General features: G+C 37.6%; 1 protein-coding gene across 1 annotated transcript; it reads right to left on the minus strand.

Annotated features, from left to right (window-relative positions):
• Positions 1-1129: 1129 nt before the first annotated feature.
• LOC113051959 (transcription activator BRG1-like) lies at positions 1130-21911 on the minus strand. Its single transcript, XM_026216162.1, has 34 exons — positions 21772-21911; positions 18772-19058; positions 17973-18105; positions 16305-16763; positions 15940-16038; positions 15549-15801; positions 15306-15432; positions 14838-15011; positions 14535-14708; positions 14284-14451; positions 14120-14170; positions 12864-12994; positions 12726-12780; positions 11839-11951; positions 11561-11708; positions 11279-11442; positions 10460-10526; positions 10161-10271; positions 8537-8779; positions 8302-8415; positions 7615-7722; positions 7435-7521; positions 7306-7352; positions 7060-7226; positions 6762-6925; positions 4506-4733; positions 4327-4404; positions 4035-4253; positions 3685-3947; positions 3219-3324; positions 2911-3012; positions 2532-2664; positions 2249-2385; positions 1130-1775 (listed from the first exon to the last, which is right to left on the minus strand). The coding sequence occupies exons 2-34, from the start codon at positions 18991-18993 to the stop codon at positions 1743-1745; spliced, it is 4878 nt and encodes a 1625-aa protein (XP_026071947.1). The 5' UTR covers positions 18994-19058; positions 21772-21911; the 3' UTR covers positions 1130-1742.
• Between the last annotated feature and the right edge of the window lie 451 nt (positions 21912-22362).

The raw sequence follows: 22362 nt of genomic DNA on the forward strand, positions 1-22362 counted from the left end.
TCTGTAGCCTTAGGAATCATGAAGACTTGATTAGCTTGTTCAGGTGTGTTTGATTAGGGTTGGAGCTAAACTCTGCAGGACATCGGCACTCCAGGACTGATGTTGCCTACCCCTGTTTTAGTACATGCTGATGAAGAGCTTGACCACTTTATCCCACTTCACTCCATTTAGGGGGCCTTATGTCCATCTGGTGCTCTAGCAGCTGAATTGGTGGAATCTCTTCTGGAATGGAGATTGGCACGAGCCTCTGATTGTCAAAATAGGTCTTCCTTAGGTGTTCCTCCCAGCTCCTTCTGTGACCACAGCCTCTTGTTATTCACTCCAAACCTTTGTGCCTCACAGGTGTAGATGGATCTCTGTAGTTTTTGTCTTGTCAGTACTATTGTTCCAGCCTCTGTAATTCTGTTCTCTTGCCTCATTGTCATTTCCGCTCCTAAGTCTGTTACCTTGTGGTCTCTCCAGAAGTCAAATTGCGCCCACGCTATTGCAGACTCCAGGGGTATTCTTCTTCTTGTGGTTGTGGTGTGGATGTTTTTAATCAGCCGTTTGGACTCTCATTCTGACGGCACCCATTCACTGCAGAGAATCCACTGATAAGCAAGTGATGTAATGCTAAATTTCTCCAAATCTGTTCCCATGAAGAAACAAACTCCTCTTCATTTTGGGTGGCCTGATGGTGAGTAAATTTTTTAGCTAAATTTAACTTTAGAGTTAACTACTCCTTTTAAATCCAGAAAACTTACATAGCATTAATAGAACAGAGTTTATCTTAACATTAAGCATCTTAATTTTAACTTATAGCAGCTGTATGTAGTTGTGTGTATTTTTGCGCCTTTGAAGCCCCCTACAGGCAAGTAAATGCAATTCACAGTCATAATTACAGCGGTCCGCTCACCAGTGGTCCGTCACCTTATTATAAAAGTGTTTACCATCAGAATGATTTTGAAACTGATATATATAAAAAAAATATATATATAATCATTTGACTCCACAGTATCGTCTCAAAATCTCTAATGCATAGATTATTAGATACCTAAATGGAGAAGTATTTAATCATAAACATTATCAATCTCTACTCAACCAAAAGTTCACATTTGTATGCATTAATAAATAAATATCTAAAGCAGTGTATTTCTAAGACGCTTTATTGTGCATTTTGGAAATCCAGTGACACGGACACAGTACAGAATCCTACACCCTATTGTCCCCCATTTCTCCTGACAGTAAGTCTATAAAGGAAGAAGTACCTTAATCCTGTTGGCAATCTTAATTTAAACAGAGATCAAGAGAAAAATGGAAAGAGAAATTGTTTGGCTCCGTTTTACACAAACAACATGCATTCTGGGTTCTTGGGGGGAAGAAGGGGTGATGTTCACACGGTTAAAAACAATAAGAGGACACTGAAACATGATCCTGTCTTATTGGTTCACAGAGTCAGTATGTCTGATATCTGTCCATCTTATGTCATGTCTTTGAGAAAAATCATAAAAACAAATATGGAAAGAAACAAATGCTCAATATGCTCAACTGTCTTGCTATACATAAATGGAAAGGCTTTCTTCTGCATTTTACAGTGTAATTTTCCTCATTTAATCCTTTTCGTATACATGTCCTCTCTCTAAAAAATGTGCTGTTCTATGGTAAAACTAGGCCCGTCAGGAGCAGCTGTTTGTCAGATCTCATGTAAAATGTCGTATCTGCAGCAGAAGTGAACAAGAGTTGTGATTGGTCCAGAAGGTGGTTTAATCTTCCTCGCTGCCACTAGCAGAATGCTCCTATTAAAAACATTAGAAAAAGTATTAGTGTAAGCGGCGACAACATGAGGGTGAATAACACCAGCCTAAATCATATTTACTGAATGAAATCAAATACTTGTTTCTTACTAATTTTGTGCGGCTGATTCCAAAAATATTGCCTGCTTTGCTCAAGCATGTCATTTTCTCACATAATGTAATTTTTGCTCTCAATTTCTATATGATGCTATCTTATATCCCCTTAATCATCAGAAAAATTGCCACAATGACATGACTCATATCTTCCACTTAGCCAGATTACCACTATTAATCAATTCTCAGACAATTTTTAGTGTGCGATGGATTACAAAAAAAACTAAACTCAGCATTAAAATTAGGTAACACAATAAGCACAATTTTATTTAAGATGCAGGGCTGTTTAAATTAACTTTATTTTATTTCTTTTATAATAATGTACTTTTCCTTCAAGTTGCACATTAATTATTCATGTGTACCTCTTCCTGGTCCTCCTCACTTTCGTCATCACTAACAACAGGTTTAGGGCGCCAGCTGCGTCCGGTTCGGCGTTTTCCCTTTCCTCTCTCCACCTTTTCCTTTCGACTCAGCTTTATCTTCACCTTCACTGAACGAGCTAAAACACATAGACATCATACATGTATATGCATATGTTGGACTCGATTTAAATTGGAGTTGCACATGCCAGATACTCTGCTCCGATTATAACTGCATTTCACAAAACACTGTCTTTGCAGTGTCCGTATCATCATCAGTGCTCACATTCAGACTCTGATCCTTCATCTGCCTCGTCCTCTTCCTCCTCACTCGCTTCTCCCTCGCTCTCTTCCTCTTTCTCGATCTTCTGCCGCACACTGGTGAACACAGACTGCAGCACGATAGAGTCCTCGTAGATCTGAAATACAAGATCATCTTGTCTGAATCAGCCAAACGAAGTACGACCTACCAGTGTTGTTGTCAACAAAAGAACTATTCAAATGTATTTTGTTACTTCAAACAAAATCATTCATTTAGTTTAAGTGAAAGCACTAAAATAACAGAAGCTAAAATAAAAACGACAAAAAAAAAAATACTAATACTGAAAATATAAAAATGTATACCAATTAAGAAATTAATAAAATATAAATAAAACAAATCTGACCACTGATCCCTCCAGGTTGAAGGTCTGAGCGTTCTGACAGAGAAGCATCACATCTTTCTCCAGGTCATTCAGAGTGCGGTATTTATGACTTCTGATGCGTTCCTGCACAGAACAGAGGACATGATTCATATTAATATCAGATTGATAATAGACCCAATAATAATAACGAAAACAGCTCAGGGTTACACCTTTATTATTATTAGTGTGTATTTCAGTGGGTGTTTGTGAACCAACTAAAACATTCACGAGATTAAAAAAAAAAAAAAAAAAGAACAATTAATTAAAAGAAAAATGTATGTTTGACAAACCTTGATCTTCCTGAAGTCCACAGGTCTGCGAATGAGTTCGTAATATTCTGGTAGATCTTTACGAGACGGCAACTGAATAAACACCTCACTCAGTTGTCTTTCATTGCTGTTATGAAATACAGTGACACAAAGAAAAGAGATTATAAAAACATACGACTCCCAAACGTTAATCTAATCTACATTAAAGCAGAAAATATCACTAAGAGCCTGGGACCATTTTGGTAAGGTGGTGCTTGTCTAGCCCTTGTATTATGTTCAAAATCTGTGTAAGATCATTGTGTGTTGGTCAAAATAACCCTAAATGTATTCACAAATCACATTATAAAAGTTTGGTGAAAAACAGTTAACCTTTAACATTAACAGTTGTAACCCTGCAAGAATGCATTTCACTTTTCTTTTCACTAGAAAAACAAAAACGTTGCTGTGGATCAAATTGACCTGCAACTTAAAAGCGACAGTGACTAACCCATCCTTGTATTTAATCACTGTATCCACAATCTTCTTCATCTTCTTGGTGAGTGTGGGAGGGTTGGGCGAGAGTTTTTCAGCCGGAGGACGACCTCGTTTCTTTTGCTTCTTACTGTCGTCATCTTTATCTCTGCTCCGCCCACTGGAGCTGGGCGTGGCCGGGCCGGGAAGGTCGAGGTCACGGTCGCGCTTCCTCTTCCGGGTCGTTTTCTTATAGCGCACCTCTTCTTCAATCTCATCAAGAGTGCCTTCCTCGATGGCCTGAGAACCAGCAAAATGCATCAATATATGCCTTGCTTTTTAATATGCCAAAGGTTTAATATAAAGCAGTTGTGATTTCTCCTTCACCTTTAGCCACTGTTTCTCCGTGAGGGAGTCACTGTAGTCCACTTCTTTTCTTTGACGTGAGCCACGGCCGAACATCTTCTCCTCCTCTTCTTCGCAGGTGAGCCTTTCTACCTCTGCGTCGTCCTTCATGATCCAGGTGGGCAGCTCATCCTCCTCCATCAGCCGGGGTTTGCGTTTCGGGTTACGTGCATCTTCACGGCGGCGGTCAAGATCCATGCGCTGGATGAAAGGAAAGGAGAAATTAGGAACTCATTTAGTGAAAATCAGGAGTCAAACAAAAAGTGCTACTAACCATGAACTGCTCAAACTCTTCCTCGCTTCTAGCGATCATCTGATTAACAGTCTCGTCGTCTGGCACTTCATCTTCCTCCTGAGATACGAGAGAAAACAAAAGAGAGCCAATGTTAACTATAGAAAACGGAGGCTGTTGACAGGGCACTGAAATTGTCGATCATAAGCGAGTGTCCGTACCTCATCCTGCTCTTCGTGCTCCAGGATGGCCTGCAGGAAAGCTTTGCGCTCGTGGCTGGACGACTTCTGGTCGAACATACCGGCCTGGATGACCTTCTGGTCCACATTCAGCTTGTATTTGGCAGCGGCCAGGATCTTCTCCTCCACACTGTTCACTGTGCACAGACGCAGCACTCGCACCTCGTTCTGCTGCCCGATACGATGGGCGCGATCCTGGGCCTGCAGATCCTGTGAGACACAAGAAAGAAGTGTTCAGTGACAAAATACTGTGAGAACATTAAGAAGGATACAAGTAATGAGATATTATACCAAACCAATCAGAACCAGGACAATCACAGAGAGGAAACCACTGCTTAATATGACTGAAATTGCTGCATGTTCTATTCTAGTTATCTACTATTCTACTGTACTAAAGCTTACATGGTAACACTTTACAATAAGGTTTAGGGATGTTCATTTTGATAATATTTCCTAACGACAACCGATGCTCGTTAATCAATTATTAACTTATCTGACAAGATTATTTCAAATTAGAATTGAATTACATTTTTTAAAGGATAAGTGTCTGTGACCCGTTAAAAATACTAAAATTTGTTCCCCAGGGTTTAATTTTACATGTGCAAAACGTAGCGAAAAGAACATGAGTATCCATATCATAAATCACATCATGCACCTACAGCTCTTCTTACATATACATATATATACATACACATACATATACATATATATATATACACATATACATATATAACAACTAAATAGGCCTATACGAGAAATATATATGTAATAAATTAAGGATGCGAGAAAAAAAAAAACGGTGCAACAAATAGCCTAGTATGCGCAGTTTCAGTTCATTTGTGAGCTGCACGAAAGGAAACCCAAGACGGCAGAAAGCAACATCCTATACTTTTACAAAAGCAAAAAGATTTGCTTTTATTATGTAACCAAATAAAAGCAATCCATTTACATATCCGATTACTTTGACTAAAATGGGAAGTTGCTTCCACTGTAAGAAGGAACAAATTCAAGTGTTTCCGTCAGAGCCGCATTGCTACATTGACAATCAATGCAGCCTGTTTATCATCTGATAAAATAGTCAAACATATGGGAAAAAAATACACTGCTCAGTTTAAATATGTAAAATCTGTGCCATTAAGTGTTATCACCGTACCACCCTGATGTTACGCAAAACATTTAGTTTTACATGGATATTGGAATGCGAGTGAATTAAATATTAAATAATATGTCGGCTTTCAAACACATTGTGAATACAAAAACATTTGATTTTGTTAGACCCAATGTTGGTTTCGTTTTCATTTTAGCCTAAATGAATAGCTATAGCTTCTAATATTTTTAATTTTTGTTCTTTTCTAAATGTTGTTAAATTTGTTGAGGATTTGAAAGGAGTAAGGAGAACTTAATTAGCCTAGCTATGTTTACTGTGTTTATTATAATGTTTGTAAACATTTTGTGTCGGCATTAGGCCTAATAAAATGCTGCTTATGTAGATGCATAGCGTAGGCTATTTTAACAGGGTAACAAACCTTTTAAAATATTTATACATTACTGGGATAAAACAAAATTATAATAAATGACTTTTTAAATCGTTTAACTAAATGAATTAAGTTAGTTAACGGTTAACCGGTTAAAATTGCATTCCTAATAAGGTTCAATTTGTAAAAGCTAACAATGAAAAGAATTTCTAAAACTAGCAATGAAAAATATTAGAATTTAGAAGATGTTAATTCTACATATACTAATCCAGTTTATTTTTAATCTTTAAATTTCAAGTTGGAAAATAAGCATTCATATATGATGAATAAACATCAAGTTTATAAAACATTCAATTATATATTTTATTCTAGAGTGATTCAAAGATTCTATTGTACGATTCCATTTAAAATAATTCTAAAGATTCTACTGTACACTGATAATATTCATATTATTCTAAATATTCTGTTGCAAAATGATTCTATACCAAAGACTCAATTCTGCAATGAATCAGTTCTAAAAATGACTTTTAAATGAACATTAAATTATATATTCAATTGAATAATGATTTGAAAGATTATTTTCCACAATCATTCTGTACTAAAGCTTCTAATCGATAATGAATCTATTAAAAAAAATTCTTTATTAATGATGCTAGAACAAAAACTATTCTGTCTACACAACATTAAGCTACTATAACTTTTGCCACCTCAAGAGTTTCCCCTATTGTTAAATAGCGCTTTATTTAAAGGGACAGTGTTGTACCTGGTGAGGGTTCCAGTCGCTGTCAAAGATGATAACAGTGTCAGCAGACTGCAGGTTCAGCCCCAGACCTCCAGCTCTGGTGCTCAGCAAGAAGATGAAGTACTCAAAGGATGGATCGTTAAAGTTCTTCAGCAACGTGCCACGATCCTCAGCTTTAGTTGTTCCTACAAAGACACACAAAAAACAGATTTTAATGAACTATTTATCTGAGAACTTTCAAATAAAAACAAAAAATGACAAAGAAAGTCATAGATTGCTTCTTCCTAAAGCTCCTTGACCTCTGGTTGAAGTGACTCACCGTCCAAGCGCAGGTACTTGAAGTTGCGGTAGGCGAAGTAGTCTTCCATGATGGTCATGAGCGTGGTCATCTGACAGAAGAGCAGCACTTTGTGGTTGGTGGCGCGGAGCTTGGGCAGGATACGGTCCAGCAGCTCAAACTTCCCAGAGGCACGGTACAAATCAAGTCTAAAGAGAAGGATACAGTATACGATAAAGCACAGACAAAGTTGAAATGTTTTCCATTACCAGGCAGTGTTCTACGTACCCCTGAACAACGCCTCCAGTGAAGCCCAAGTGCTCAGAGAAAGATTCCTGCAAAACACAGCCCATCAAACAAGATAAATGCAAAGATATAAATGACCTTGTTTGAGGAATATATAAAGCAAATGATCACCTCAATGTGCTGGAACATGTAAGGGTGGTTGCAAATCTTCCTCAGCTGCATGATAGTGTTCATGAGAGTCTTAGTGCCTCCTTTACCCTGTAACATACATGAAAATAGATATTAGAGGTATTCAGAAACACACACACAACGTCCGCACATATTCTTGATGTGAATCATGTCTTCTCTCACCTTCTTGTCTTTCTCAGAGCCATCAGTGAGCAGCACTCCTTTAGCCTGCATGTGTCTGTACAGCACTCTCTGCAGGGCCGACATGTCACACTTGATCACATATTCAACCTGGACGCAAGAAAACAGAGAGAGAGACAGATTTACATTTCATACATAGCAATCAGATTATTTTTCAACGAATCAATGCATTACCGACTCGGTTTGTGGCAAGTCTCTGTGGCAATTCATGTGTATCAAAAGGTTTTTACTAAAAATTCTACAATACTATTTAAAGGTTTGTTTAAATTTGTCTTTTTTGGGAAAGGAAAAAGTAAGAGTCATAAAATATTACATTGTTACACAAAAGCTTTTGAACTTCATATTTAAAGAATTCTTTAAAAAAAATTAAGCAGTACAAATGTTTTCTTGAGCAACAAATCTGCATATTACAAGGATTTTTGCAGAATCAAATAGAAAATGTGTAATTATAGTAATCATATTTAGAAATATTACTGTTTTAATGTATTTTTGATCAAATAAAATACACCACAAGCATCTGACCAGTAGGTTATGTAGATACATATTACTGTATTTTCATATTGGTGCATATAAACATTCAAAACAATGGTTATATATGCTGTATTACTAATACACTTTTTTTTTTCTTCAACTTTTTTTGGGCTGAACAGTTTCGAGCATAAAACAAACCTTCTCTGGGAGTTGGGCCTCCACTTCCTTCTTGAGTCTCCTGAGCAGGAAGGGGCGGAGCACTTTGTGCAGACGACGGATGATCAGAATGGTCTCCTCTTCATTCAGGTCCACCTTTAGAACACGACAGGAAGTAGTTTAAACAAGTTTATAGAGCCAGATTACACAAAAACTGAATTTAAATCGATTGTATCCAGTCTAAATGTTCGAGTACAGCTACTAAAAGTTTTTCTACCTTTTCTCCGGTCATGGCGAATGGAGCGTTGAACCACTGCTCAAAGGTGCTGCAGCTCTTGAAGATGGTGGGCAGCAGGAAGTTGAGCAGTGCCCACAGTTCAGGCAGCTTGTTCTGCAGCGGCGTGCCGGTGAGCAGCAGACGCCGAGGTGCCAGGTAGTGTGTGTTCAACACCTGAGTCAGTTTACAGTGGTGATTCTTCATACGGTGACCTTCATCCACTATCATGTACTTCCAACGGAGCTGAAAGAGACAGAAGCATCAGAAACTGAACAAGTTCATAGTCAAAAAGCTTATCAAAATTTATTTTTTAACATGTATAATGAGAACGTTGTGAGATCACAGTGAACCAAGTGTGACAGCTTTTTAGTGACTTTATTCCCATTTTAAAATTAAAAATTTGTATCCACATCCATTTAATAATAAATAAACAAATAGACAACAGTTTAGTTTTTAATAAATACAACAACAGCAGAAACATTAAAATAATGACATTAGCAATAATGGCCAGATTTATATTTAAAAAAATGGTTGGGTTATTACAACATAACATGTTATCGAATAACGCATTACATGTTAAAATAAAGTTGACAAAAAAAAAAAAAAAAAAGTACTTTACAATGATAAACCTTACATTTAAAGGTGCTGTAGGGAACTTTTGTAAAAAAATATTTTTTACATATTAATTAAACCTGTCATTATGTCCTGACAGTAGAATATGAGACAGATAATCTGTGTAAAAATCAAGCTCCTCCGGCTCCTCCCAGTGTCCTATTGCCATTTGCAGGAAGTCATGTGCTCCCGGTAAAAAATAACCAATCAGAGCTGCGGTCCGTAACTTTGTTTGTGTTCAAAATGTAGAAAAATGAACATAAAAAGAGAGTACACCATGAATCCATTTTCCAAACCGTGTTTTTAGCTTGTCCTGAATCACTAGGGTGCACCTATAATAAGTGTTTATATTCAGACTATTTTAGATTGCAAAAGATCCCTACTGCAGCTTTAAGGCTTTGAACCATTTTTTATAAGTCAAAATGAATGGTAGGTATTTTATCTGCTCGGTTAATAATTCTAGATACTTTATTTTCCAAATTGTTTCGATTTTTTGAACACACATTAGCTTATTTTCAATCAACCAGTAAAATGTTTGCATTGGTGTGAACCAAAACGGAAAAAAAAACATAAATCCACTTTCTGACAGCAGGTGGCGCTTAAGGAACATCAGAAATAGAGTAACCGCTGTACACACAGCAGCGCTGCCCTTATAAAACACTGATATACTAGGCATTACATAGAGGAAGAGATGAAAAGAAAATGCCATCGAAACTTTTGTGAAGACAGTCAGTTTTCATCAGAAATAACATTAAAATAATTCTAATTTCCATCTGTATAATCTTTCACTGCCTTGGGATTTACACACAAAACAAAACCTACGTGAAAGTGTTGCTAACTTTGCTTCACATTGGACAGCGTTTAGGTTTTCAAATTGCTTTCAGGCTTTGCAAGGTGCTTTTAATGATAATTAAAATATAAATGTTTATTTTTTTCGTCAAACTGTAGCCCTCAATCTAGAGTCAGCGTGGCGAGCCCTTGTAAATCTAAAGCGGCATGAGCAGGCTTGTACCTTGGCCAGCACTTGCTTGTCTTTGATGATGTACTCGTAAGTGGTGATCAGCACGTTGAACTTGCCGCTGCGCAAAATGGGAAGAAATGCACGGCGAGCAGCAGGAGAGCCCTGAGATGAAAACGAGCAAAGAAAAGGAGTTATTAATCCTGTAATATCCTTCAGTTACTTGCATCAAAGACAGTTTTATTTTGTATTATTTAGCATTCGTTTATGGAAAACTTTGTTGAATTTGCCAAACCCGTTTTAGGACATTATTTCATTACTTTGTTTACTACATAAATGAATCCGATAATCACCTTATAAGAAACTTTCACCACAGATGGAGCCCACTTATCAAACTCGTACACCCAGTTCGACAGAGTCCTGTAAGCAAAACAAATCATTACAAGTACATATCGCTGTAATTATGTGTTTTGAAATATTACCAAGTGTAATAGAACAATAATACGAAATGACAAAAGGAAGATGGTTTAACCATCCATAAGCTACTGGCAGATATCCACTGTAGAGTAAGGCTTCATGATATATCCAAATAAAACCGATCATAATCTCAATATGGTTTAGAGAGTGTATCAAATCATGAAGGCTGCGACTGTAATAAGCATCGTGTGTCTCAGACTGAAGTATGGCACAGTGTTTATCTGCATGCTTGAAGCTCATGATACAGTGTTTCGGTGTCTCTGTTGACAGTAAATGAACGAAGTTATTATTTTAATATTTGTATTTAATAATAATCAAAATAGCTATTTCATCATTATCTTGGTCTCAAATTGAATAGGTCAAAAACAGTAGAAATATGGCCTGTGTAGGTATATGGCCTTTTTTTTGTTTACTTTATGGTTACTGAAATGGGTTGTCTAGTAATGTTTCAGCCCAAAAAGGTTTATTCACAAAAAAGAAAAAAAGAAAATGCAGTTGTACTCACCAACAAAAATCACCCCAATCACTGGGGAATGATTAATTCTTTGCAAATATTGCTATTATAAGCCTAATCTACTTAAAAAAGTGTGTAGATTTTCGCACTGTATGTATAAAACGCAGAAAGCAAAATACCACAAAGTCAGTTTTTCCAGTATCATGCAGCTCTCGTGTAGAGAGAGTGAAAAGTGACTCACGAGAGGGGGACGATGATGAGGAAGGGTCCGTTGATGCGTTTGTACTCCATGAGGTAGGTGATGAGTGCAATGGTCTGGATGGTTTTTCCCAAACCCATTTCATCAGCCAGAATGCCATTCAAGTTATTGTTATACAGAGACACCAGCCACTCCAGACCTTTGATCTGCAGATGGGACAGATGCAATAACTTACCATACGCATACCATTTAATACACCGATCAGTTCACTAAAGACTTTGAGCTCTATTTGCAATGTGTTTGGTCTGTAAGGTGCATCTGTACCTGGTACTGTTTGAGCTGTCCATTTATCAGCAGGCTTGACTGTTTCTCCACCCTCTCTGTGACTGCGTGGGCCACGGCGTAGTACGACTGCAGGCCCCTAACGAACGCGGCATTACCGTATTCATCGTCAACATCCTGCTTGGCATGTCTATGAAAGACATTGTGGATATTATTACAAACACCATAACAACAGAGTAGCATTCCAAAAAGAGCTTGAAAAGCAGAAAACAATCTCATCTGAATGTAGTAGAAAGCACAGCTCTGATTCAGTAACATACTCAATGATGTGACGGACGTCCACCTCGGACACATCCTCACTGTCTGGATCTGGAATGATCTTCTTCTCCTCTGACGAAGACTGAGAGGGCTGAGACTGATCATCCTCTTCATCCTTTATGGAAAATAATTAATACAAATAATTAATATAAATAATTTATCAATACATAAAATTAATGGAAGTTCTGAAATGTATAAATGCAGACAACTACCAGACAACCACATAAAAAAAATAAAAAACAAATTCTTTGATTCGAAATCAAATTAAACAGAGGTTATGAAACATGTATAAAAGTAAAACTAGCAGACAAGCACAATAATAATACATTTCTCAGATTTGGTAATTATAAAATGATTTAAACAATAAGTAAAAATTTAATAAAAAGTCATTCTATAATTACATAAAAAAAGAGAGGTTATGTATAAATGTAAAACTACTAGACAAGCACATTTATAGTTTTTTTCTTTTAAATTTTTGTAATTCTATAGTTTGTGATATGCATAAAATTTATTCAACAAATGGAAGTTATGAAATGTATAAACGTAAAACTACTAGACATTTGTATAATTCTATCTAATGTGATTAAATGTAGCCTGCATACACTACATGGTTCATTAAGTATACATTTCAAATCATGAATGGTTAAAATGGCTTTCTGATATCGGCTACTGTATTTGACACAAGAATAAGATTCTTAACCTGTGCATGATGAGAAAACATGTTAAGAACCTTATTCAGATGATGGCCTACATTCTGACATCATGGCCATGAACACACACACACGAGTTTTCTCTTCAAGTGCATGTAAAGCCCTTGAAGAGAGCACCGAATGAACCTCAAAAGATGTTGAACAAGACTACAGATATGAGAGCGGAAGAGCAGCCATACTTCATCCTCCTCTGAGCCACTATCTTCACTATCAGATCGCGGGGCCACCTCGTACCTACAGTGAATGAACAAAACAGCATTCAAACACTTCCTATTGTGCTGCTTTACACATATGTACAGCAGAGCTTGTTCTCTCACCCTGGATTGACCTCCAGCCAGGCATCCAGTTGTCCAGCTTTAGGAGCGTCCATGCCGGTGAGGATCTTCCCACTGTCTATGTGAATCACTTTCACTGGCAGGTCACTCATTTGACTGGTCTCGTCCAGAGGCTACAGTAGATCACAAAAACAGAGCTGGATTAGATTAGATTAGTCGCCACTGTGCTTTGGCTAATAAATAACCTTGATTTGTCAATTATATATTGATGTAAACATATACATATTTATGCATACACTGGAATATTTTTCTATGCACTTTTTTACTGTCGATGGCACTAGTGTAAATTATGTTCATAGTTTCTGCTAATAGTGTACATACACTTATTACACAATCCATGTGTATAGTATGTTCATAGTACACCTATCTGTATATCATGCTGATAGTATTTAAGAATCTGTAAATTAGATCCATAGCCTGATCTGTATATTTACTGTACATTTGTTACTTATGGTATTGTAGACACTGTATATCTGTATATCCTGTACTTACTGCATTTCGTTGCCTTGTACCTTACATGTGCAGTGACAAAGCTGAATCTAATCTAATACGAACAAAATATATTGAAGTTGAAGCCCTAATATTGGAATATGCATACACTTAACAGCGATTCTCAAATACAATACCACCATGTTCAAGATAATATCTGGGTAACAAACTATTTATGTTAATACATTATTCGTTAATAATCAGGTCTATAAAGGTCATATATTTGGTCTTTGTTGTGTAGACTATATAAACATCATTTAACAAATAATTAATGAATCATCTAATGAATCACCCAATCTATTGTTGAAACTATTCATTATTTGTAAATGTTTACTTATCATTTATTAACCGTAATCAACCATTAAACCTACCCATCCCTAAACTAACCCACTCCTCAGTAGAAGCAAAAGAGTTGTGCATTAACAAAAGCTTTTAATCATTATATAACATCTAATGTATAGTTATATAGTTATGTTATATAGTTTTTATATATTAAAAACTAATGATTTGTTAAACATTATATAATGCCTGTTAATGAAAATTATTATAAAGTGTCAAAAATATCTGCAACTGGTTATGGGATGTACCCAAAATTGCTGAAATTGTACTCAAAACTCCCTTACCAAAATAAAATAAAATATTTTGAATAAACTAAAGCATGACTTGCCACAAGAGATTAATTAGCACAAATAATAAACTAAGCTGACTGCAAAAATGCTAACAGAGCTAAATATAGTTTAAGATCTGACCTCTCCATCTGGACCCAGAGCAAGAGCTCCACTCTCAGGATTCTCTGGCTTCTGTGAGGAGAAAAGCAGACAGAAAGATCTCACACTACTGGATAAACAACGGAGAACAACCCCAATTCAATTCCATTACAGAAACGCTTTCTAATCCAGGAAACCTCAGCCACCTTCTTTTTCTTCTTCTTCTTCTTGTCTTTGAGGGCCTGGACAGCTTTGTGAGCTCTGACGAGCTCGGTGAGGTTGGCCACATACTCATCAGTCTGCTGCAGCAAGTAAGCCAGACGTTTGTCCTTCTTCTGATCGATCAGCTTCCTGTAACCCTCTTCATCTTCAGCCTGGAAGAAACACACAAAAGTTGAACATTCAGTCCACCATATTAAATCGTCTTTATGTCTCAGGTAAAACAAGCAAGTCTCACCATCAGCCTCCTCATTCTCTCCTTCTCGATACGCTCGTTCTCCTTCTTCTGCTCTCTCTCAGTGTTGGCGTGGTATGTGGCTATGGCTTTGGTCACCTTCTGGATCTTTGCAGTGATGGAGCGATGAAATTCCTTGAAGTCCTTTGCATGCTGCAGGATGCTGTTGAGATACTCCTACAGATGCAAAGACAGAGCAGGCGGTTCCGTCACAAACAATCTTCTGTCATTTCTGAATCAGGTTTAGGGGGTGAAGCACACATTCAGCATGATTTCATACAAGCAGCAGCAAGAACGGTCCAGTACCTGGTGTTTCTGACGCCGCTTGCGTTCCTGCTCTATCTTCTGCTGTTTCTCCAGCTTCTCTGTGATACGAGCCTCACGCAGGGACTGTCTCTTGCTGCGCTTGTAGGCCTTGCCGTTGAGCGCTGTCTCCAGGGCGGTGTCACGCCTCATACACACTACAACCTCCTGCCGGAGCTGTGTAAAGATGGACAACATGGGTATAAAACCACTAAAACGTAACAGGACTGTCAATTACAACCACCATCCAGAGCATTCTGCATTATAATTTGTTATAAGCAATTATCCATAATCCACGATTGTTTAAAAACAGCTGGTCATGAGACCTGTCCTCCAAAAGGAGGAGGAAAAACATGTCAGAGAACTTGTGAAAACGTCTCGTTTTGTGTGAAATCAATTTGAACTGGGTGAAAATGTTCTGCAAAGAAAGTAAGTTACCTATTCGCTGTATTGAGTAGATGCAAGTCATACCTGTCTCTGAAAGTTCAGGAGCCTAAGTGCCTTGAGCTCGATATTAGCTTTGGTTCTCAAGTCTCCAGCCAGAGATCCTGGAAGGTTTTCCAGCTCTTGAATACGATGAACAATACGAGCCTGTAACCTGTAACAACATCATCAAATGTTGGTGGAGCCAGTTAAAAATGTAGTGTTTCCAGGATATGAAGTGCGCGTTTACTGTAAAACATCAATATTTGCCATTTCTTTTCCTCATCTCACCTGTACTCTCTCTCCTGGAGGATCTCCACTGGGTCCAGACCCCGGGGTTTCTGGATGGGAGTGATGCGGTTCTGTTTCTGATGAAGCACCATGGGCGGCTGGGTGGGTTGTCCTGGAGATTGGGTCTGAGGGGGCATGACGGGCGAGGCAGCGGGAGGAACTGAAGGTGGTGCTGGAGACGGGCGGCCCGTGGGCTGAGGAGGTATCAGCTTCTGCGGGGCACTTGCAGGGGCGGCAGCGTTCACCATGGGCCCTAGGATTACAAAGACATGGTAAATATGTGACTCTGAGATACGACTGTCTCTTCAGGTTTATAGAATGCAATATGAAGGCTAAATTTTTTGAATTGATAATTGTTAGTGCCTGTGGATCATTTTCACAGTTTACACACCTTCAGGCCAAGATTTAGGTGGTCCGTTGATGGGTTGCCCCTGCAAGCCTGGGGGAACACCAGAAGGTCCTGGAAGCGGCATATTTGGTCCAACCATTCCTGTAACATGGAAGATATTTTTATTAATAGAAATTATAGTTATATTTTAGGACGGTTTAGGAGATTTTCTACATTTTGAAAAATGTATGCCAATTTAAAAGGCATAAAATACTATATTAAAATATTTGGTTAGACTTTAGATTTTATGGTGTACTTGTTATACGGTCACTGAACATTTAAAAACAGAGTAATAGAAAAAAAGCTTTAACTTAATTTAATATGGTGCTTATTTGTGGATTTGGGAGAGCTTTGAATTTATTACTCACCGTGTGGTCTATTGTAGTTGGGTCCCCCAGGTACGGGTCCTCCTGGTCCAGGTGGTCCTGCTCCTTGTCCTGAGCCAGGGGGCATGTTGGGCATCCCCTGCTGCATGCCTGGCATGGGCCGTTTTCCCTGCACCGCCATCTGTAGGTGGTCAGGTAGAGCTTGCCCGCGTGCCAGCATCTTATAGGCCATGATCTGTGCCCGCAGTTGGTGAAGCTGGTTTTGGTTAAAAGGAGTGGCCCCGCCGGGTCCACCAGGTCCGCCTGCATTTGGAGGTCCTCCGCTGGGTCCTGGACCTGCAACACCACCGGCACCAACGCTCCGGTTCTGCTGACCCATGGCCTGTGGGTCACCGCCCTCCATGGCACCAGAACCAGCAGGCATCATGGGGCCAGAGGGAGGGCCGTTAGAAGGTACCGGACTAGGGGCATGGTCAGAACCACCCAGGGGAGAGGGGTAACCTATAAAAATTATGACACAGAACATTTGATTTGTACATAAAAAAGAAAAAAAATTCTGCCAAGCACTGATTGCTATCCAATGCATTGTTAATGTGACTGCTAATGTGTTCTGAATATAAGGTGTCATTTATGTTTGAGGAATGATGCAGGATCGTTTACACTGCAAAATGTTATTCTTGGGGTCTGATACTTAGAGCATGATCTACAGACTTAGTGGAGGCAAGGGTTGCAGGAAAATCAGAGGGGGAATAAAACTAAATCATGAATTAAAAAAAAATTATTATAAATATGATTAATATATCCAATAAAAAAATCTTATATAATACCCATTCCTACAAAACAAGCTCTAATTTTATGATTGAAAGTGAAAATGCACTAGTTGGTCCTGTTGTTTTACAGAACTGCACAAAACACAAACAGTCATTTCTGTTGTTTCCATCTCTTTAAACCCATAGTACTTTTATATTTGTTTCTATTTCTGTCATGACTTTGTGGTTTTACAACAGCTGTGGGTCTTTCTGTTTCAAAAGGGTAACCCTGTTCACCCAACACTTCTCTCTGTACGGAAAACAAGTGTGCGAGCGGCCCCGGCGGAGGAACAAAGCCATGCACGTCGAAGTTAAATGTGAGCAAACAGGTTGGATGGCTTCTCTATACTCAGTGTAAACCGTTTAGCAGTGAGCGTGCAATCTGTGCTCCGTAAAACAGACACAGAGCTCACAAAACATCAGCTTATCTTAGATTTCACACGTGTTCATGATAAAATACAGCTAGAAGAGGAGAAGGACATAGATGACAGAAACGACAGAAAGCGATAGAACATAGAGAGCACCAGACAAAAAGAGCAAGATTGTTAAAAGAATGATAGACAGAACAACAGAAAGACAGACAGACACAAAGAACAATAAATAGGAAGAGCGATAGACAGACAAGAAGAAAGGTATAGATAGAAAGAGAGTGTGCGATCAACAGACAGATACTAAGAAACATGGACAGGCAGAATGATAGAACAACAGACAGAGAAAAAAAAAACAATAAAACGACAGAAAGAGCTACAGAGAAACAAAGAAAGACAGAAAGATTCAAAGAGGTAGGAAGATAGACGCGTAAGATAGGAACGTACCACTGTAGTGCTAACTATGCTTTCGAAGATAGATAGAAAGAAGGATAGAGCCACAGACATACACAAACAGATAGACGGACAGATACCTTGGGAGTGTTGGTCCAAAGGACTGGGTGGAGGGCCCATGCCACTGTGCCCACCCGGTCTCATGCCCATAGCCTTCATCTGAGCATAGCGCTGATCTTCAGGAATGACTTTCTCATGCATGCCTTCCATGGGCTTCAAAACAATACAAAATAAAGAATGACTCAATGAAACCCTCCAAACAACACAAAACGAAACACATGCCACAAGACCGCAATGAATCCAACACATACTCACAAAACTAGGGCTGGGCAATATAGCTAAAAAATTATCAGGATAAAATGCTTCATATCATTCGGTATCAAATTTTCTTTTTTTTATATAACTTTCCTTAACCAAGAGCAGAAGAAAAACTTTTTACATTTATCCACTGTATTTCGTATTCACCCAATTTATTATTAACATTAACAGTCAAACATAAATTCAAATTGAAACATATCTCCTCTCTTACATTTGATATGCAGATTAAATAAGCGTTAAGGAAACATTTGGCCTGTCTGCGATGCCACAGGAGGGCGCACTGAGCAAAATAATGCAATTATTTATTCAAAGCTATGAAATAACAGTCTTAAAAACAAAAAGTGTATACTGTCTAACTAATATTTATAAATCAAATGTAATTTTGGCAATTGCATAAACAATTATGAACAAAACAGCGGCTGTCTGCTTGTGCTCATAATCTACCTTTAAATTAAAAAAAGTGTGAAACTACCGTGCGATATATCAGACATTTGTTATCGTTGTCGATGATGGTGTACTGTCGATAAATATCAATACCGTTTTATCGCCTAGAGAAAGTACCTTGTGCAACTGGAGCATGTTGTCCTGGGGGTAACCTGAGGGGCCCTGAGGAGGTAGCGGATGTCCTGAGGAGGGGGGCCCAGGGCTGGGGCCCATCATTCCATGGGCAGAGCCAGGTGAGGGTCCAGGACTAGGCCCTAACATGGACCCTGGAGATGGCCCGGGGCCTGGGGAAGGGCCCGGCCGAGGGGTCCCGCCCATAGGTGGGTCAGGAGTGGACATCTCTCAGCAGGGCCGGAAGAAGTGAGAGGCAGAAAAACAGTGTTCTGTATCTGCTTTCAGAAAGGCTGTAAAAGAAAAGAAAATGTATTTTAATAAATTTATATATATTGTGTTCCTATAGCTCAAGGGGTAGAGCATTGCGTTTATCAAGGTTGGGGGTTCGATTCCCCCGGGAACACATGAATGCACTGTAAGAAGCTTTGGATAAAAGCGTCTCCTAAATGCAAAAATTTAATGAAATTTTACATTTAATTCAATATTATGCTGACAGACACAGGAAACATGCTTTAATAAAAAAAGAGAAAAAAAAGCCTAAAATAATTATAATTAAAATGATTTCTAATATTTTAAAAATATATAATTTTTTAACAGTTAAGCAATATCACGAGACGTAGGCTAAGTGCAAAAGTGATACTCATCTTATACAACAGTTATTATTGAGTTATTTTAGACACAATGTTGTCCGTTTTGCTCAATTTTGCTAACCAGAAGATAAAGACAAAGCAGAACTGTTCATCTCCAAACAACCCACAGTGGCATTTCATTTTTTTAATCCACGTTTTGAATGAATTTAATGAACCATTATGGCACGTTGAACTTTTGGCATATGCGTCGCCTTTGAAGTGGCGCTGCACAGACCGATCGGTGTATGACATCAGAGTACCGCGAGAGCGATTCAAAATCATAAGTAGCCTTATGCTCTAAGATCTTGTGGCACTTTGATATCACACACCGATCAGCCTGATGGTGATAATCCACTTTAAGTCGAACAAGCCAAATGATTCAATGAACCATTCATAAAGAACCATTTACTTCACTCCTGAATGAATCAGCCATTTGAAAGAATCAAAAGAATGAATTAATGTCTTAATGATTAAGTCATTGAGTCATTTACCACCACCTACTGGCAGTTTTAGTTGATTATTTAGAGTATGGTTTCATTAAATACATTTTTATATTTTCATAGTGATAATAAAATTAAGAAAATAAAGCTATAGTTCACCCAACCAAAAGTGACAATATATTTGTATATGTAATAAATTTTATCAAACAAAATATTTATTGCTGAATGTAGTTTTTTAATCTCTGTTTGATACTTTGCACAACAATGACTTCAAATGATCTTTTCAGAGTAATTTCTCCAAATTTGATGTGCGATTAATTTGATTAACCACCACATTATGTAAAATATATACATGCATACATATATATACACACACACTCACATATACATATATATATATATATATATATATATATATATATATATATATATATATATATATATATATATATATATATATATATGAAGTGTGAACTCTATAAATTGAAAGGTTACTGCACTCTGGAATTTAAAACATTTCACTTTTTTTTTTTTATATTAATAGAAAGAAAATCATAAACTACAGATTCTATCAATTAGAGGGCAGAATAAAAACATTAAATTACACTTATGTATTTTCTTCAAGCATTGAAAACAACATGCTGAAAAAAGTATCTTCATAACATGCTTTAGTCTTAACTAATGTAGAATGTCAGGGTTTATTGTGACAACATGCTACACCATTGGGCCCAGTTACAATTTTTTCCCAGCCAATACCAATGGAAAACTTTTATACACAAGAAAAAGTATATAAAACACTGACACAAACAAAACCACCATGAGAAATATATATAAAGAAGTGACAAATATCCCTGGTGCCAATTATATATTGCAGCTATAATGAGTCTAAGTAACTGTTTTTAACAATAGGTCACAAACATACGTAATGTTTCATTCATGAAACTGCTGAATGTAAACTCTAATTATTACAAAATAATCAACTTTAAGGATGTAATTTCTTCCTAAAAATGCATATTCCGGTTAACAAACTGTTTACGAGTTTATTTATCATAACAACCAAATATTTACAAACACGTATAATTAGTTATGGTGTAAAACAATCTTTCATAAAATTAATAAATAAATGTTTCAATGAGCAGTGATAAAAGAATAAACGTCAAAAAAAAAAAAAAAAAAACATCCAAGGCTAACGTGAATTAGCAGCCAGCTAGCAATTGAATAGCTAAAAATATCCCACATTCATTAAACCTTTTTTTTCAACATTATAATAAAACACAAAATAATGGTGCAGATCATTTGTGTAATGTATACAAAATTATAGCAAAGCTAAAATTATTTGACTGATTTTTAAGGACGTGACCTAACTAGGAAACAAGAGCTAGATTAGAGCTCCATTAAAGCCAAAGACAAAAAAATAACGACTTTTAACCGGTTAAAACATTCCCGATGTGTTTTTTACCTGTCTGCTTGTGTTGGCCGAGAGTCCAAACGGTATTTAAGCCATTTAAATCAGTTTAAAAACCACAAACAAGACCTAAATGGGAAGACAAAGAACGGTAAAGGACCCGGTTGTGTGAATGTATGATTACTGTCGGCCATGCTGTGTTTCCGTGTCCGTGTGTGCTTTTAAAACCGAATAATCTGAGTTATAAAGCGAAGTAAATACCGCGAGCATCTTTTTAAAGATGATTGATCCTCCCCGCCTCCCGTACGCTTGACCCCGGTCCCCCGCTCGAGTTACATCCCCAAAACTTATTCATTCATTGTGCCGCTGATGTTGTGTCGTGCGACGTCGGACTGATCCGAGCACAGCAAACCGGCGAAATAAACAACTCAACCGCGTTCTGTAACGGTAACTAAATGTGTCGGTTTAAAAGCCCGCCATGACGTCATGCGTTCTACATTCATTGTGGCGTGTTTAAAGCATGACTTACAGTATAGATTCGAGCCGGTCTCTTCCCCGTACTCCTCGGCAAACCTAGAAACAAAGGGCAGCTCGACTAGTTCCTTTTCCCTCTCACTTCCCCCTCCCTTCTGGTCTGATTGTAGCTGTAGAGCGGCCTAAACTCATCAGTCAGCGGCTCGCGAGCGCCCCCTAACATCAACGACCGGAAGCTGGTTTGAGCGTCACGCAGAGCGGAATGTTCTGTAGGCTGCTTGGCTGAATGGGGGATGGGTGTTGCTGGATGCCTTTGGAAACCTATTTTTTATATAAATATATATATGTTTATGTATATGTATGTATGTATACATATATATATATATATATATATATATATATATATATATATATATATATATATATATATATATATATATATATATATATATATATTATATTTATATACATATACATATATATACATACATACATATACATACATACATATACATAAATGTATATGTGTGTGTGTGTATGTTTGTTTTATAGACATATTTTCGGGTTTTCATTTTAGATCAGGTAGAAAACAAGCAGCCAGGCACCTTTTTTTACAGAAAAGTTTCCTCAAGAAACTTAATTTATG

Source organism: Carassius auratus, chromosome 3 (genome assembly GCF_003368295.1).
Source record: "Carassius auratus strain Wakin chromosome 3, ASM336829v1, whole genome shotgun sequence".
NCBI lineage: Eukaryota > Metazoa > Chordata > Actinopteri > Cypriniformes > Cyprinidae > Carassius > Carassius auratus.

Bases quoted from the DNA above. Each gene is read 5' to 3' on its own strand.
- LOC113051959 (XM_026216162.1), bottom strand. From the start codon at position 18,993: ATGTCCACTCCTGACCCACCTATGGGCGGGACCCCTCGGCCGGGCCCT. The intron at 16,764-17,972 runs GTATCTGTCCGT...TAATTTTTATAG, and splicing joins TTTGGACCAACACTCCCAAG to GTTACCCCTCTCCCCTGGGT. The intron at 1,776-2,248 runs GTACACATGAAT...TGTTTTTAATAG, and splicing joins GTGAGGAGGACCAGGAAGAG to GAGCATTCTGCTAGTGGCAG.